At 36.5% G+C, this 17,995-nt stretch overlaps 1 protein-coding gene across 5 annotated transcripts in view; it reads left to right on the top strand.

The window, feature by feature from the left end:
- Nucleotides 1-17,995, top strand: part of COBL (cordon-bleu WH2 repeat protein) — a 160,032-nt gene that overhangs the window by 78,930 nt on the left and 63,107 nt on the right. For all 5 annotated transcript variants that reach the window (XM_050970353.1, XM_050970355.1, XM_050970351.1 and 2 more), the window contains one exon: nucleotides 6,755-6,949. In XM_050970353.1, the coding sequence (XP_050826310.1) occupies nucleotides 6,755-6,949 (195 nt within the window). The remainder of the gene's footprint in view (nucleotides 1-6,754; nucleotides 6,950-17,995) is intronic.

The raw sequence follows: 17,995 nt of genomic DNA, 5'->3' as shown, positions 1-17,995 counted from the left end.
AATCTGAAAAGTAAAACAGGAAACAGGACAATTTATTTGGAGGAAATACATTGAATTTTAAATCACAAGAAGTGATTTAAAAGCTGTGATTCTCAAAGCATTGAGGAATTCTCAAAGCACTGATCTGTCATAAAATCTTGAAAAAAATATAACTGACTTGACAACCTCTGAGTTGCTTGATTAATCTAGATTGTTGAATTCCTAGACTTGTATTCCACTGCTTTATATGTGCCATGGTACGTACTTTAGTTTTGGAGAACTCAGATTAAATTTGTGATCTAAAACTGGCAGAATACTGAGGGAGGTGATAGTAGTGGGTGATACTGCATCTGCTTCTTTACATTTGCAAGAGTTTGCAGACATGTTTACGTTTAGCTGGAATTCATGTATTCCCAATCCATGTTTTCTGACCTCCTGATGATTTGAGTAAAATGTTTATATTCTTCAACTTCAAAATATAGTATTTGACAGCTCATTAAAAAAAGCAGCTAGCTTACATGTGGGTTCTTACTTGTGGGTTTTGACATATTCATTCAGTATCCTTGTGATTTTTCAAATGGAAACCAAAGTGTGAATATTGCTTCCCTTCTTTTATATATACGAGGCACAACAAGTATAACAAAAACTAAAGAAGGTCCTTGGAAGCTCTCTCTGGTTGTGCACCCTTGTTGTCCTCAGTGTAGTGGAAGGGGCCAGAGTTAATACCCATATTTGCTCCCCACTGAGAAATTCACGGTGAATCTAAGTTTGGTGTGTTTTGGAAATCTTTTTTCCCAGAGGCTTCCATTTTTCTAGTTCCTTTCCTTGAGTGTTTGTTTTTTCAGCTTTTCTACTGGATGAGAAGTTGGACACCACAGGAGTGTCAAAGTGAACATAAATAAGTTGGAGCTGGAAAAGAAATTTGTACTCTTAGTTGTGGGGACACTTTCCATCACATGAGCTTACCTAAGAGAATACAAGAAGTAATCAAATAAGCTTCTAGGAAGGGAAGTTATGGTTAAGGTCTAAGGAAAATAATAATGATAAAGACAAGAAAAAAAACTGCATAATTGCAAATGGTGTGAACCTGTGTCATAGGAAAATTGTAGTAACCTCCAGAGTGACATATGGGTCACTGGAAGATAAAATGGATGATTTTGTATGGGAGGTAACTGCCTTGCGCCTGGCACTGCTAGGATTTCTGACTGAAAAACTCTATATTAAAACAGGAGGAATGTGGTCAGCCACGCTTAGGGAAAGCTGGCAGGGGCACAGGAGACAGAATGTTCTCAGACATCTCTGGTTCTGGTTGTGTAAGTTCTGGTGTCTTTCAAATGGGCCCTGACCACAAGATCTGGAACTGCTATCTAGATGCTCTGATAGACTCATACAAGTGTAAGGTAGCACTAGTTGTACAGGCTGCAAAGTATGACTCAAAACTTTTACAGTAAGAACTTGAGAGCCTACTTGCCAGGCATATAAAATCAACACAGTGCAGCCTGTGTAAAAAACTGTTGTGGGAATGAAATAGTTTCTTCTCTTTTATTATTGTGGTGTGTGACTAGATAATTTCCTACCAATGGCAAAATGAAACAAGATTATAAAGCAGCATAAAGTAAAATGCAGAAAAATGCCTTTTTTTTATTTTCAGTTCAGAACAGGAAAAGGTTAACTTTTTTTTCCTTCCGACTGCAGACTGTTAGCACAAGTGCTTCAGGGAGTACAAAAAAACAAACTGTATTCAGTGTGGCTGGTTAAAAAGGAAAATCTGAGTAGTCATAGTTTTTTTTGTTTTATTTTGTTGGGTTTTTTAAACTGTGTCTCCCAGCAATGTCATTAATTCAGTTAATTCTGTGCTGTTAATTTCAGTGCAAATTTAGTGTAATATCAGTGTCACATAAGGGAAAGCAGCTTCTAAGTTCACTTTGTGCAGTAGGTCTGTCTGGCATTTTATATGGCCAGTTGTAATCAGTTGTGGTATCATTCAGTGAATCAATACAAGTTTGCATTAATGGAGTTCAAATGTCTAACAGGCATAAATATTCTTGCTGTCACCGAATAGATGAATTTTTTTGCCTGCTGTAAATATTATCTTTCATATTTACCCATTATATACTTGCAAAAAATATATCCTTTATGAAACTTTTATTTTTTGTTTGTATTTTGGAAAAAATCAAACCTTTACTTTTTGCTAATACATTTGGTACTTTGAGTGCATTAAAACAGCTCAATTGATTATTTCTGATTTAAAAACTCCTGAGAAGGAAGTTGCATAACAAGACTGGGAGCTCAAATATGTGAGTTTTGGCAAAGAGCTGCGGAAGAAAGGCTTGTCTGTAGCAACCTTGCAAGAAAAGAACTTGACATTTTGAAAAATTTTTATTGACCAGTGTGAACAGGGAACAGGAAGTCAAATCACTCTCACAGGCAATCTGCAGCCTCTTCCTTGCTGACCTTTAAATGCCACTTAGTGTCATCAGAAAGTCAAGGAAATGCTAATAACAGGGCTTTGGGCAAGAAAGTTATGTATAAGGAACGTTTTTTAAAAGCGATCATGAGCTGATTTCCATTTTTATACACATCTGCTTTTGTAAACCTGAATTCTCCCAGCAGTACTTTTATATTTTTGATAGATTACTCTTGCCTTTATTTATATATGACTTCAAATTTTTCCAAGTACCCATAGGATACCAGAACTTCTGTTTATCTTGAAAAGGAGGTAGTTTGAAAAAGATAGTTTACAATTGCATTCTAGGTTGATGACCTTGGAACAGAGACTGACCTCAGCTTTAGGTTCTTAATCTATCTTGTGTTGAGTTCAGCAGGTATGGGACTTTAGAAGTCATGTAGAAAGCTGACTGCTTGGTGTCTTCTGAAAATGAGAGTGGTATGCATACCTCACCAGAGAACTCTTAGCCTTCATACTTCTGTGGTTTAATAGTGCTTATTTGCCCTGCAAAAATGTCTTTGATAGCTAAATTTCAAATAGAAGAACTAGTAGGAAAAAAAATTAAATTGCTGAATCCCAAAGAAAACACCTGGTACATTAGGAAAGAAACAGGATGTTCCTTGGGTTTCAGAAGTTTAATGAGAGGGGAAGAAGCCTAGCTGACAAGTTTAACACGAAACGATGATGACACGTGATGGCGCCATAGGTTGGCACGGCAGTTGTTTCTTGTCTCCTTCTGATATTTTCATGGAATTGAAATGGACTGTAATCCATGGTTGTGCTTCAGCACATATTCCAAACCTGTGCTCAGCTAGTGTCTAACCTCACTGCTGACCTTTGCTGGTCTATCTGGTTTTGTATTGGGTTTGCTTTAATTCAGGGGAAAAAACAACCCCAAACCAAACTGTTTCTTTTTTTTTCTAGTTCACATTATTTCATTGCTGTTTGAACTGGTCGCAAAGTGCTCCAACACTAGTGGCTTAACAAAGACTGTGATTTTACACATTGAGAGACATTTTTGAAAGCTCTTTATATAATTAGTTTTCATTACTTTTCTTTTATTAATTGAATTTTTTTCTGTTTTCCTTTTTTTTTTCTTATGAAGCACATGGATTCTGTGAACTGATTTGTAATCTGAGCACAGTATTCGTGCTAACCTGTTTGTCAAATGAAATGGAGGATAAGGGCTGACTTTTTTTAGCCAACAGCATTGGCTTCAATTCCTGAGCTTGGCTTTCCTCACTTAGACTGCTGTAATTTGAGTAATTCAATTGGTTCTTTGATAACAAATTAGAAAAACAAGAAATGAGAGATTGTTTGAGTATTTGGCATGTAGATATCATGTCCCTGCAATTTTGCTTGATTAATGTTGTTTGCTCTTAATAGTTGCCTTGCTAAACTTGCCTGAAAAACAAAACTCCAAAATTCTGTGATTTGGAAAGAAACTGCATTGCATCTAACTCAACATGAAATATAAAAGCTGGCTTAGGTGTTGTCTCTTGGTATTAGTTAAAAAAAAAAAAAGACAAGTCATGCCGCAATCACTTGTGTCAGTGTTTTGTCAGGGTTGATTTTTTTTCTCTTAAAGCTAATGAAAATAACTGCACACATGGGAGAATGTGAAGGTCTGACTCCAGTTAGGCAAAGCTCTTGTTGCTGCATGAGAGGGCTTTCAAAACTAGTTCAAAACTGTTTCATTCTGTTCTCCTGGAAGCTGTGGCAAGTTTTTGGTTTAGGGCAAGTGTATTTACGTGAGCATTCTTGAAATGCTCAGTAATGGAATAATGGGCTTGATATAAAGGTTGGACTTGGAAAAGAAAACATAGATGAACTTGCAAGGTTGGGTTTTTTTCCTTTTTCAAGTCTTTTTATTAAAAAGTACTTATAGTTTAATGGAAGTATTACCTTTTTTTTTTCCTTGTATCTTCTGTTAGGAAATCCAAAAAACAGCACAAAGCAGCTTTAAACTGTTTAGTTGTTCATCATTGTATTCCTTCCCAATGACCTGTAGCTTGGAAAAGGATTGTGATAACTCTTCAAACACAAGATCTTGAGATAAAATTTAATATTGATTTCAAAATGGTTATTGCCTGTCATCTTACCACCACTCTGTATTTTTAGTGCTAAGAAGGAAGTCTTAGGGCTTTTTTTTATTATTTTCATACATCCTTGTCTAAAATTTCTCCACCCTTTTATCTAGAAGGCTAGAGAATTAATAGAGTCAAAGCATACCTGCAGAACCCACTTTGGAAATGTTTTGTTTGGTTGTTTTGTAAATGTGTGAAAAGAGAAAACTCTATTTCCCTCCATGAACCCGTCATTTCTGTAGGAGTAAATAAACTTTATTTGATAGGACCTTGTGCAGTATGCACTGATAATAACTTAAAACTTTTAGCTTACAGATGAGATCATTATTTTTTCCACTGCCCAAGGTACAGGGCCAAGACAAGACTACTTCTCCATAAGATTATACCTAATCTTTTAAGCAATACCTTCTACACCTTCTACTTCAACCTTTTTTCTTCCTTTCCTAGAAGGGTAAAGCTTCTGTTGATGCCACTCAATTCAGAGAAATTAGTGATGAAAAAGATGCAGCAAACACTGCTTTCAGTCAGAGAAGACTGGTCTCATATTCCACATGTGCCAAATATATTATTCTAAGATGAATATTTTTGTTACAATTTTTTAACAAAATTATTGTTAAATTTTGTTAAATTAACTTTTGTTAAATTTTGTTACAAAAGCATCTAGGTCAGTAATTTTCATCACATGCACAATAAATGCAGGAGAAGGCACAAATCTGGTTGCATCTCAGTTGCTTTCACAGGAATCTATGGAACATGGAACTTTCCCAGGCAGTAAAGGGGTCTGTATTATACATATTTTTGCATTGCTCTTTTTTTTAGCTCTTTATGCTTTATCAGTGTTTCCTCAATGGTCCTAAAACTAAATGAATTGTGTTTTTAATCTTGCTGCCCTGTGTTTTTCATTTTACCTAAGCTTGCACTTGGCACTTGTGGAATGAAATTATCTTTCTTTTTTTGAAAGTAATGGCATTTGGGGTGGCCTTTAAGTTTCCTGCCAGTATGTATTCTGTGGTTTTGGACAAAATTCCACCAGAGAGCTGTATGTCCTTGATGGGAGAGTTTTGAAATTGTGGTAGCATGTTCTGTTGTGATAAGAACAGCATTATCAACCATGCTCATCAGCCTATGTTTCTAGAAGAGCTATTCAGCTCCAGGTCATGGTGAAGTGGTATCAGTGGTGATTCCACAGAAGATATTTCTGGGAAGAAGTTACAGTCAAATAACTTAATTAAAAAGTAAAATCTTCAGTTTAATATGGAAGGTTCTCTTAATTAAAAAAAGGAGAGGGTGACTCAGATTTTGAGGGGAAAAAAAAATCTTTTTGCAAGATTTTTATTAGCAGAGTAAAAAATAGGTATTGAATTTAAAAGTAAAAACTAAAGTTAAAATGCACATTTTCAAGGAATCCTAGTTGTAATATTTTTTATTTGTAGATTTGCTACTATGTGACTGCATATGTTTCTGTTTGCATATTAATAGAAAAATGTATTAAGATTCTGAATTCCATTAAACTTTTTCCAATGATTTTATTAAGTTTTCAATGCAAACTAAAGTAACTTTTAACAGTAAGGAATTACTGAAGTAATTTTCTGTTTCTCCTTTCATCTGGGCCTGTTAGAATCCAGAGTGGTGTCTGTCAGTAGGACTTCTTTTCACCAAGTTAAATTGTTGTTTTCAGTAAGTTGTGAGTGATTATGCGTGATTGTGCATGTAAATTGGGAATAGCTAAATGGTAGCAGAATTTCTCTTATGTAAATCTGTGGAGAAGACTCAGGTGAATCAGGCAGATTGATAACAAAATAGACAAGCCTGAGACGCTGACAGCATTTTATTAATACAGTGCTCTCATTTAAGAGTAAATCTTGCTGCCAGAAATGTGTAACACTTGTAATTTAAATGCAACTGCAAATGCATTTGGATAACTGTAATTATGAGTCTTGATGTGAACTTTATATTTTAAATAGCAAGCAGCAGCAGTGTTCCCATCAATACTACTGTTAAACCGCAGTAGGTGCTTATCGTGCCTCCTGTCTTATTAATACTGCCTGTAAGCTTTGTTCCAGTTGACCTTTGGAAGTTTCCAAAAGTTAGAGTTTGCAATTCAGCAGGTTTGGCAGAGGAACATACATGATTATTCATATCATTGTTTAAACGGTAACCAGATGTGTCTTGTTTTTCTTCTTTCTTTCCCATTGTTTTTAAAGAGTGATGTTAATCCAAGATGTTAATCCATTTACAGGGTTTTTCCACAGCACCAAATTCCCCTTCGGTGAATTCTCGTTCCAGTAGCCTGGGTTCATCACTGTCCCTTGGTAGCATCTCTGGAATGACAGCAAACCCAGAAGTGAAAAAGCGCAGAGCACCTCCTCCACCAGTTGCAACCCCAGTATTGCCGAACACGGAGGCGAGGGGACAAGAGCGGACAGCAGCACAGGTAACAGTGACACTGCTGATGGGCTCCTTTTCTTGCTGTGCTGGGTACCATTCATTCAGCAGTCCTAAAGCCATTCACAGGTATTTTGGCCAGCTGTTAGCTACAGGTGACCAAAACTCCCTCTTACAAGATAAAATTATCAAAGGTCTTAGTGTTTTGTACACATTTACCGAGCTCTCTTGAGACTGCCCAGAGCTTCCTGCCCTGTCAAGAACCATTCTAAATCAGAAAACTTTTGTGAAGCAATATGCTAGGAGGAGGAGGGTAAAGAAAAAGTAAGGCAGAAAAGCTGGAAATTGTATAAGGTGTCCCTACTGTCTCCAGGGCAGTCCTGGAGAACAGGTGAAAGTTCTAATGAGTGACAAAAACCTTCAGCACACTGTTTTGTCCAGATGCTTGTCAAGCTATCACCTGTATCCTTGTTTCCAGTGCTGCCATGGGATACCAGAATGTCTACTCTGTTTTCTGAGTGACTATGTGACCTTTTAAAGCAGTACCCTGGTTTTGTTTTTATAAAGGTCACTGTTCCGCTGTACATTATTGAGAATTAAACAGAAATGGGGGAAAACCTTTCTGAGGACCTAAGCCTTTGAAAAGAATAGAGCTAAGGGAAGAGGAAATTGCTCTTGCTTTTATAGTGACACTCAGGCACTCAGGTGTGTTTTACTAAACCTGCACAAGTCCTCTGGTTCCACCAGCAATAGTATTGAAATCTAAGTGTAAAATGTAGAAATCAGCATGTAAAGTTATATCGGGAGGCCAAAGAAGAGTGCAAGGAATCAATATCACCAAAGCTGTGTAATGTGGACTGACTCTTACCTGCTCAGGGCTTGTCACCTCTGCAGCAGACTGATCTTTGCAAAGCAAACTGTCCTAGTACAAAATGGAGTCCAAAAGGAATCTTTGAGTTCACTCCAGAGGAAGAGGAGAGGAGCCTGGTGCTCAGTCTCACTCCCCTTCACTCTCTTATTTATCTGCTTTAAGACATATGTTAAACACCTTCTCAAGTGAAGCATTCTGTAAGAAAAGTTGATGCACGCTCTCAGTATTGTGGATTTTTATTTTCCCATTCTTAGGTTATCTAAGTGTGATTGCTGGAACATAGTGTTTTATCTTTTAAAATTGGGATAGATGCCTTGAAGTAGCACTTATTTACAGACACAGCTGAAGAGAAATAACAGCATTTTTCTAGCAACACTTGTGCAATTTTTTCCTAAAATTTCCTTTTGAAATTCCTATGTAAATATTATTATGAGGTTTCTAGCATCCCCCAGAGTTAATGTGTTTAAGGTAAATAGATCTTTTCATACAAAAATACTATGGCATTCTGACTCCTAAGTTTACACTGGTATGGTAATCACAGACTGCATTATTCTGCCATTCTCTGGCTGATCTCCTTGCAGTATGGCACTGAGATTTTAAATTGTGGTGTACAATTACACTGCAAATCTAAACTCTCCTTAAACATACTAACATTTCTATTTTCAGCATTGTTGCAAATAGGTTAAAATGCTGAAGCCATGGGTAGAAAAGTCTGTGGTTTATTTTTTGCAAGTAATATACAGTACAGTATGAATTTCAAATTCTCTTAATCTGAAGGAAAAGTTATGGTGAAGAAGGGAAGGTTGTGTCAGAGGATTTTCCATAACAAAGTTCATTTTGGGCAAAAGAAATGTCCTTTGTAGCTGTCACAGTCAGTGAAGACCACCATAGAGGTGCTAGAGTATATTTGGCTGCATTTGTTAAGTAAATGATATCTTTCTGGAAACAATGGCATAGGACAAAATGTTAGAAAGTTATGGTGTGTTTCTGAAGCTCCCAGGCTGAAAGGCTGTACTGTACTTTGAACAGGAATGGAGTAGAATTGAAATAAAGCACAAGTTACATGAAGCAATCAAAAACTGAGGGAAGAAATTCATTATTCAGTCTTATGGGGCAAAGTAGCAACGGAGATATTGTTTATAAGAAAACCCAAATAGTTCCATTTTATCTACGTGCAGACAAGCCAGTTTGCTGTGAAAATAGAGTAAAAAATCTCAGGGTGTAAGTTTATTTCTTTAGTTTATGGGAAAGAATTAGCACTGATCTGTTTTTTCAAGGAAGGACGTCAATTCCTTATTAATGGACTTCCTTCCATAAAAAGATAAGATGTTTGTTTAGAAAACTTTATTTATGTGCAACTGTTACTAACAGGAAGATCCTGCAAAAGGGGAACATGTTTATTTCCAGTGAAGCTAGCACACTAATAGAATGAAAAGGTGATATTCTGAACTTTCAGAAAGTTTTTTCTTTTTTATCTGTCCTGTTCCATAAAATCTGTAGGAAATAAAGTACTGTAGCTATTATGAGCACCTGTAACTTTCTAAACCATTAAGTCTGTTATTTTTAACCCATTGTTATGTTCTAGGTATAAAAGGTTCTTTAGGGTTATATATATCTTATCTCCCTGCCTACTGGTCCCAGTCAGAAATTTCCATGTGTATGAAGACTGGGGTGATTTAGTTGATGATGTACATTTAGATTTTCTCCACTCGTTTTTCTGCATAGGTGACTTATTGCAAAATAATTTTGCTGTCTCACAGCTTTTGTTCCTATGGGGCTTAGGATAAATTATCTCCTTGTGGCTAAGGCCCCTGCAGTAAATTTATTTACTTTTTAGTGCAACAACATTAGTTTTCCATATCTATTTAAAGGTAGTGTTCTCTCTGTAACTGTTTTAAATCTACCCTAGAAAATACTCATGTCTCTTCAGAGTGTGCTGAACATGCACTAAGTAGTTTGCAAATGAGTTTGCAGAGTCCAAGAAAGGAGTCTACAGATTTCTCCCCTGGAGACTTCACCCCTGTTTTTCTTAAACATCTTCCAAATTATACTATTTAGAATAATGAGAAGTCACTTGAAAAAATAACTTACTCGTTGAAGAGTCTTACTTACCTGAACAAAAAGGCAAGAGAGACAAAAGAGAGCCACAGCCACTCTCATAATTTCTGGCAGTTTTCTTTCCCATTGTCCACAGTTAAAATAAACCAATTCTATGCTTAATGAGAAGTTTGGCTTCAAGAGAATTATTATAATGTGAAAAAAAATGTAAATGAGATTTTCATATCTTTCCTTGTGGAAATAAGATACACTAAAAATTTGCCAAATGTCTTGCTTATGTAGAAGATATTTTCAGTAATTGCTATGTTTTTGCCATCTTCATTGATGATCTCTTATACTGACCAGCCCATAGGGTGCTCCTTTCCATCTCCCTCTATGTTGGACGTAGCAGCCTCCTGCAAAGTATGCTGCCAGTGCATATTGCAATTGAAAGAGTGATGATTCTGCTGGCAGTCATTGATAGGAGTGCTGCAGAGCTGGCAGGACCCTGGCTTAGGCATCCTATCCATTTAGTAGCATTTCATGCTTTTGGTAGGGTTGCCTTTCTCACAGCAGAATTCATGTTGCAGTACTAGTTTCTGTCCTTTTATATGTAAACCAATATAAATAGAATATACCAGGGATGGAAAAGTTAGGTCCTCCCTACCTGGTTGAGCACATTAGCAAGAAGGAAAAATGCTCCGGTGAAATGTCCTCTCTGGAAACCATCGAATTTGTACCTATCTGCAGGCACCCTGAAACACTTGAAATGACACTGCAGATGAGCACATCATATAGTGAGAACAAACCTGGAATTCATTCTGCCAGCAAGAACCATAGAATAATCTTCAAGCAGTAAAAATAAAGGAGAGGCAGTAAAGGAAATGTATGAATAAATGAATAATTTAATATTGGAATCATAATTAACATACTAAATTTTTTCAAAGTGTAATTAAACTGAAGACTCATCAAAATTTTTAGAATCAGTCCCTGAATTTTCAGTTCTTAAATTCCCCTTTTGTATGTGTGTATGATACAGGTATGGACTTGGAAGGAGCTTGGAACTGTGACTCATAATCTTCCATAGAATTAAAATATATTTTAAAATGGTGGCCAAGATTTTTAGAAATGGTTAGTTCAGCTGTCCATAATTAGGAAGCTGATTTTGGAGCTTGATGTTTTCTGAACTTTTAAGATGTCAGAAGCTACGTCTGGTTGCTCGGCAACTCAGTATCTGGCCACTGTGATTTTAATATCATATTATTATCCAATGTGCCACCTTCTGTCACCATAGGAATTTAAATTGAGGTTGTTAATACAAAAATCTGAGCAAAGCAAGAATTTCTTCCACTAATGTCCCCCCAGCACAGCAGGGTTTTTTGCGCAGTCATCTTTGATGCATTTTTGTGCAAAGTGATAACCACTCATCACCTTGCTTCTGTATAATCTAATGCCATGGATTTGTGGTTAGCTGGCTGCAAGGACAATCTTGATTGATATGAAATCACACTGTTACTGTTGTTCTCATCAGGTTTTCCAAATGACATATTTCCCTGTGGCTGCAAATTAAGCCTTAAAGCCATAAGCACAAAGCATCCTGTAGAACAGTGCAGAGTAAGTTCTTGCCATGTATGTCTGTGTCAGTATGGATGCCACAAGTAGAGCTCTCTATGTATGTGTCCTGTGAGTCTTGAATCTGCCTTGTCCCTGGGTATTCTAATAAATCTGATACTTCAAATAATAATATTCCTGCAGTTGTTTTCCCTCTGAGAAACAGCCAAGTCTTTAGGAACAACCTGTGTTTGTGTGGATGGCAGCTTTTTTTCCTCATAAATTTTTTTGGACTATGATATTTGATATTTTTTAAGAGAAACATGACAACAGCAGTCACTGGAGTTGTGGGATTTTGAGGGACAGAAGACTCACAACTGAATGAGAACACTTACCACAGCTTCTTACAGAACTGAGATTTATTGCAGCCAGCTAAAACCCACTTCATTAACACCACCTATAGAAGCACAGTACTCACACCAGCTTCTTTCCATCTACTTCTTCTTTTGTGCATCTGCTGTAATTTATTATTGTCTAAATTTCACTCTGATCAGAGTCCTGTGTCCCAAGAGGAATAGTTTCAAATTAGTTTAGATTTACCTGGTTGGTAGATCCTATTTTTTATAGAAAGTATTGCAGTCATACTTGGAGGGGTTTGGTTTTGTACTTACGGCAGCAGGATACGTTTATGCTATAGGTATTTTCTTCCCTTCTACCTTGTACTTTATTTCACTTCTTCTGTAAAAGGTTCAAGATAATGGGCAGTTTGTGGGGGACATGTGGCAGATGTATTCTGTTTTAATAAGAAGCCCAGAATTCAACAAAAGGGTGGATGGCTTCAGATTACTTATCTCCCTTTCATAGGTTACACCTAAACCAGAAATGTCTACTCGAAGTCAACAAGATATGAATGCATGCTTTTTTTATCATCTTTTAGAGAGGAAGGGAGGTTTCTCTTGACTCAAAGGTCTTCTGGGTGAGGTCTTCTCAACCTTTTTCTTATGACACATTTCCTTTCTTCCTTAAGTGTTCTGTGAATGTATTTTCATTTTGCTTTGTGGGTTGTTGTTTTTTTTTCTGTGGAGCATCCAGAAGTCTCCTTTGAGAATAACAGATACTTTTTTTCACATTCTGAGGAAGGATGCAATGAATCAGATTTTGCTGTAAGAAAAAGCTGTTTTTCATAATGTGTCTTTTATTTCTACAGCCTACTGTATCTTCTAGGTCACTTCTCAGGTTTTTATGAGTTCCCTGAGAACATGAAAGCAGGATTTATTCAGAAGGAAAAGGAAGAACACTTGACTGACTTTTTAATTTGTTTAAATTGTTGATTTAAAGTTAATTAATGACTGAGTTTATATGCCTTTTCAATTGTTCTGATTTAAATTTCATTTTTGTGCACAGAGGCCTGAAATGTGAATACCGAATGTGATTTTTAGAAGTGTCTTTGCCTTTATCCATTACCTGAAGATGTGATGAGTGTTAGCTGTGATCTTCTCTGGTCTTTGTGGCAGACTTGCTAGAATTCTCAGGCAGTATGTGATATCACTCAACAACATTTTTCTGATGAGGGCAAGGATATTGAATCTTTAATAAAGATGCTCTTTCCCTGGAACACTGTTCAAATGCCCAAGTTATCTAAGCCTTAAAGAAGGAAGCTAGTTTTTTTTTGTATTAGAGTTTGGATATTGGGTGCTGGAGTGCACTTCTTACTTCTGTATGATGACAAATTAAGAGGCTGAGTCTTCTTAGATAATTGGCATGGGGCAATATTTTGATAAGGTCAAAGAGTAGCTGCGTGTCTCTCTGTTGATGCACATAAAAATAATTATTGATAAACCAATTAAGAATGGAGATAATATTTTTTTATTTGTTTCTGTGTTTCACATCAAATTCATGTATCAATATAACTTATTTTGAATGTACAAGGCTGTAAATACTGCATGGTAATTACAAAAATTTTCCATTAGGCTTTTATTATCTATTTTTATGTGCTTTTCTTCCAGTCATTCTGCCTGAAATTTTAGTTAGAAGTTAATTTATTTCATTTATGCATTCCTGTGGATGTTGAGAGTTTATGGGTATCATGGGGTCTTTTGCCTCTGTTCATAGAACCATATAGAAATTATTTACTTTGTCTTACGCCTTGGCCAGAGTCTTTAGCCTGTTAGTCTGGGATGGTAAAACAGTTAAACTTGGCTTGACATTTTTCACAGGTTAAGTGTTCTGGCACAGACAGATAATGACCATCAAGCTTGTCCAATAACAGAGATAAGGAGTGCACTTCAGTTCTTTGTCTGAGGAGCGCATTGTAGTTCCTTTGTCTGAGCAGCAGGTGTGTGAAGTATTCTCAAGATGATGCACCAGAAACTGTACTTCTGTCTGAAGTAGGAAAGATTGTATAAAATAACTGTGTCTGTAGTAAGTCTCTTTCTGCTATGACAAGCAAAGAAATAGAGAAAAAAATTACTGAATAATACTGCTAAATGCTGCCAATGCCACATTCTGGTGTGAAAAAATTCAGAGAAAATAGGTGAAAGATATAGTTGCTGTTTGGAAAGTGTAAAAGAAATTAAAAAAAAAAAAAACAAAAAAAAAAAACCAAAACCAAAACCCCTAACCCTCTTTAGGTGGTTTATGTACTGGCAAAATTACTGGAAATATAATAGAGAATTTAACCAGTTGGCATCTTTGTAAAGATAGCGAATAGGGTAAATGTAGCTTTAGTAAAAGAGAAACCCTGCTTTACAACTCCCTTACAGTGCTCTTGACACATTCAGCAAGCAGATGGGTGTGATCTGGTTGATACAGTCTGTCTGGATTTCCACAAAGCTTCCAAGTTCCCTCATCAAGAATTTCATAAGGAAACCAAGTCTCAGTTCCATAATAAATAAGGTCATCCTACTCTTAAATAACAAACACGAAAGAAAAGAAAATAGAGATTGCAGGTTAGGACTAAATGAGCTGCTCACCTAGTGGTGAAATGTTGCAGAAGCCTTGGAGTGTTTGACCATCCATGTTGATTATTAAGAAAGGACCTGAAAAAGAAACAGTGAGAAATTTTGTTGCTCCTACTTGAGTTATCTGGATAGCAAGGACCAAGACTGAGTATGAAGAGCAACAGTTAGAAGACCTTATGAGACTGAGCACTGGAAGCACTTGCAGATGAATGTAGTTAAATTCAGTGTGGGGAAGGGTGAAGTGATACACATGAGAAAAGAACACTCTTAATTTTTCCTAAGACCTTGTAAGATACTGATCTCTCTGCTGGCAGTAACTGATTAGGAAGATCTTAGGATCAGATTAAGATTTTTATTTGAAAAAAGTCATCCCCAAGCTCAATAGCAATCAAAAAAGGAAATCCAATTCAGAGCATTTTAGGAGAAGAAAAGTGGGTAAAAGGATAGTTTTATTACTCCTCTACATTGTCAGCTTTTTTAATGCCATCTTAAATACTACAACAGTGTTCTCCTTTCTTCAGAAGGATATTACAGAATAGGATGAGACTCATGGAAGAACATCGAGAGTGATCAAAGGTGTTGAGTAGTTTAGTACAGGGTCAATGGTGCAACTTAAATAAACCATGATTCTTCATCTTGAAAAAGTCACTGAAGACTATGGAAAAAGACTTGACTTTTCAGCCAGCCACTATAAGAGCATTTGGTGCTAATATTAAACAGGCAAACTCCCAAAGTCAAAGCACGTGGGTCTTCATTGGCCTGATCCACCAAGGTTATTATGGACACTAAAAATTTACATGGGCTTAGGAGGAGACTGGACAAATGCTGCAAGAATGACAAATCCATTATGAATTTTGAAAGATAAATCATATCAGGAAGTCCCTAAAATGAAGTTGGTTGGTGGGCACAAGAGTGTTTGGGAGAAGGTAGTATTGAACATACCTTTCCTCTTCTTTTGCTGTCCTGTAGTTACCTGCCACAGTCTAATAAAGAAGCCTGAGCAGAACCCTTGATCTAACACATGCAGCTATCTTTGGAGAATACTGAAGAGAGTCATATCCAAATGATTGTCTCATATAATCTGATATCACTCCAGAAAAGTCACTGGCAGCATACACAATGACTTCACTAGGTCTTCTTATCAGTGGTAGTTTGATGACCAGAAAAACATGTTTCTCATTAAAAACAGAAACAGCTGCCTCTGATTGCTATTCCCAGTCATCAGTCTTTGTTTTGTGTTCCTAAGTGCAAGACTGCATTTGCAGAATGAAGCTGGAAGGTTTGCCAGTAAATCATGGGACCAATAAGAATTTTGCACCATGAACCCTAAAGCCACTTGCCTGGTATGCGTTTTATGACTTGGTAGTGTGACTGGAGGATCAAAGAGCCCCCTGGGACTCTGAGGGCCATATTTGCAGGCCCATTGGGCTGCTCCTCAAAATAATGAGATGTACTAAACCAGCTCATATTACAGGTGGCTGGGAGCAGTATGGGTGATGTCCAGTGGACTCCACAGGACATGTGCCTTTCACTGACAAAATAAAAAGCAGCATGATCCCTTTGCATTTCAAATCAGAGTCTGATTCAGATGCATGCCAGATATATTCTCAAGGTTGCAGGTCCTCTGAGGAAGGAACTGTTAGCTTGTGCAGTGACAGGGCTATTGTTTTACTTAGAAAATATGATATTTCTACCTTTCAGGAGATAGAAAGTCAATCTCTTTGGGTGTTCCCTCCATCTATCCCCTTTTGGCAATTTTTTTTAAGAGTGTATAAGGGTGGAGCTTTTCTTAATGACTTTCACTTAATGGCCTTCTCAAAAAAAAAATCATGGACAAACTGTTGCCCTTCACAAACATAAAATTTTGTGATGACACACATTAAGTTTTATAGAAACAATAGTCTCTGTAAACAATCATAAACCTGGAAGGTTTTATGTATTTCATATTTCCACCGGAGGTGAATCTGGCTAGTGCTATCCTATTGTAGAGACCATTATCAAGGTGTACGGAAACAATTAGTAGAAACAAGAGTGAGTAGTAAAAAAACTGTGGTCTTTAAAATGCCCTAACTACTAAGAAATTAAAACTCAACAATTCATTTCTAATTTGAAGGTGTTTTGTTCATTTTTTAAAAGAGCTTTAAACATGACATTCAGTTATCTGAATGAGAAATATCCAGACTTGTTCATGTCTTACAAAACAATAATCAGATGGCAAAGATGAAACCAGCTGACAGCACATCAGATAATGTTTGCTGTGCAGTTTGGATGCTTAATTTAGCTAACAGCTGCACTTTGGTTTGGATAAATGATGCAGGCCCAAATTAAAAGAAAAGAGTAAAGTGCAATGATGGCTGAAGGCTTATCTTGCTGTCATGTAAAGCATGAAATTTAGGAAGGCTAGAAAAAGCTGCTAGAGAAAGGGAGTAATTTGTACTTCTCTTTATGATAGAAACAGCTCCAAAAATTAATTCTGGTGTATGCGCACTTAAACACATTAATTCTTTTAGTGTGGTTATTAAAAACTACAGCTTAAATGATATATGCAGTGTAGTGACTACTTTCAGCATCTCCAAAGAGTGTCAGTTAAGCATATGTTGTATTTTAATAATGTATTACAGAATTTTCTTCTGTATACCTCTAAAGAAATTCTGTTGTTTCAGTCTAAACTGCTACCCATCCTCTTTATTGGTCCTAATGCTCAACTTCATGTTGCTGCACATGTATTTATGAATACATGTGCAGCATGGTCTCATTAAAAAAAAGAGTGACAGAAAGCATTTTAATAAAATGGCAACTCTTTTTTTAGGCAGCCAACTTATTTTCCAGCAGCTTTTTTGTCCCTCCTTTTCTTTCAACTCTTTTTTCCTGTAATTTTAAAAGGTGTCACAGTGTGATGAATTATTTAAAAGGAGTCTAAGTTTTCTCAGTCAAGAAGCAATTAACTACAATTGGTTATACTTTTTCCTGAAGCTTGGCCAGTGAGAACTAGGAACTAGTTCAGAATTTCAGTAGAGGTTTTTGTGTTAGTGAGAAGGTACAGCCTCTCAGAAATGCAGTTGGAGATAAGACTCATTTTGCAACACCCTTTTGAAAAAATCTGTACTCAGATAATGTTCACAGTCAATTAACAGGTTTTGCACCAGAAGAATTTTAAAACTTTGAGGTCTGCTTTAAAATTTTATCTTTTTGCATTGTAAGAGGAATCCACTGTGTGGTTTTTTTGCAGTTTCAGGGGTAGGTTTTTTTCAGCTTTGTCCAGGAAATAGAAGAAATGTCAGTTCAGTGGTGATTTAAATTGCTTACCTACTTTAACTGAAGGCTGGACTTTGTGAAGTGCTGGGTCCTTCACAATTTGACTTGGATAGGCTGTTATTTTAGAGGGGTTGGAGAACGTAATTATAAAATTTTGTAAAGTTCCCCCATGGTCTACTTTCCTGTTGTTATTTGGAAAGTACTACAGTCCTGTACTCTAACCTGTGTAGCTATAACCTCTGAATTGACATCAGAGTTGGAGTTACCTGGTGATGTTTAATATACATGCAAGAACACAAGCAAGGTAAGCTTACAGTGTCTTTACATTACAATTTAACATACATAACATATTAATCATGCAAAAATGCAAGATTTGTTTGGCAGGAGGACATCCATCTTTTTTCAAGAAAACATATGTCTT

Source organism: Serinus canaria, chromosome 2 (genome assembly GCF_022539315.1).
Source record: "Serinus canaria isolate serCan28SL12 chromosome 2, serCan2020, whole genome shotgun sequence".
Taxonomy (NCBI): Eukaryota; Metazoa; Chordata; class Aves; order Passeriformes; family Fringillidae; genus Serinus; species Serinus canaria.
The sequence above is the reverse complement of the archived record's forward strand: the minus strand, read 5'-3'. Positions and strand labels throughout refer to the sequence as shown.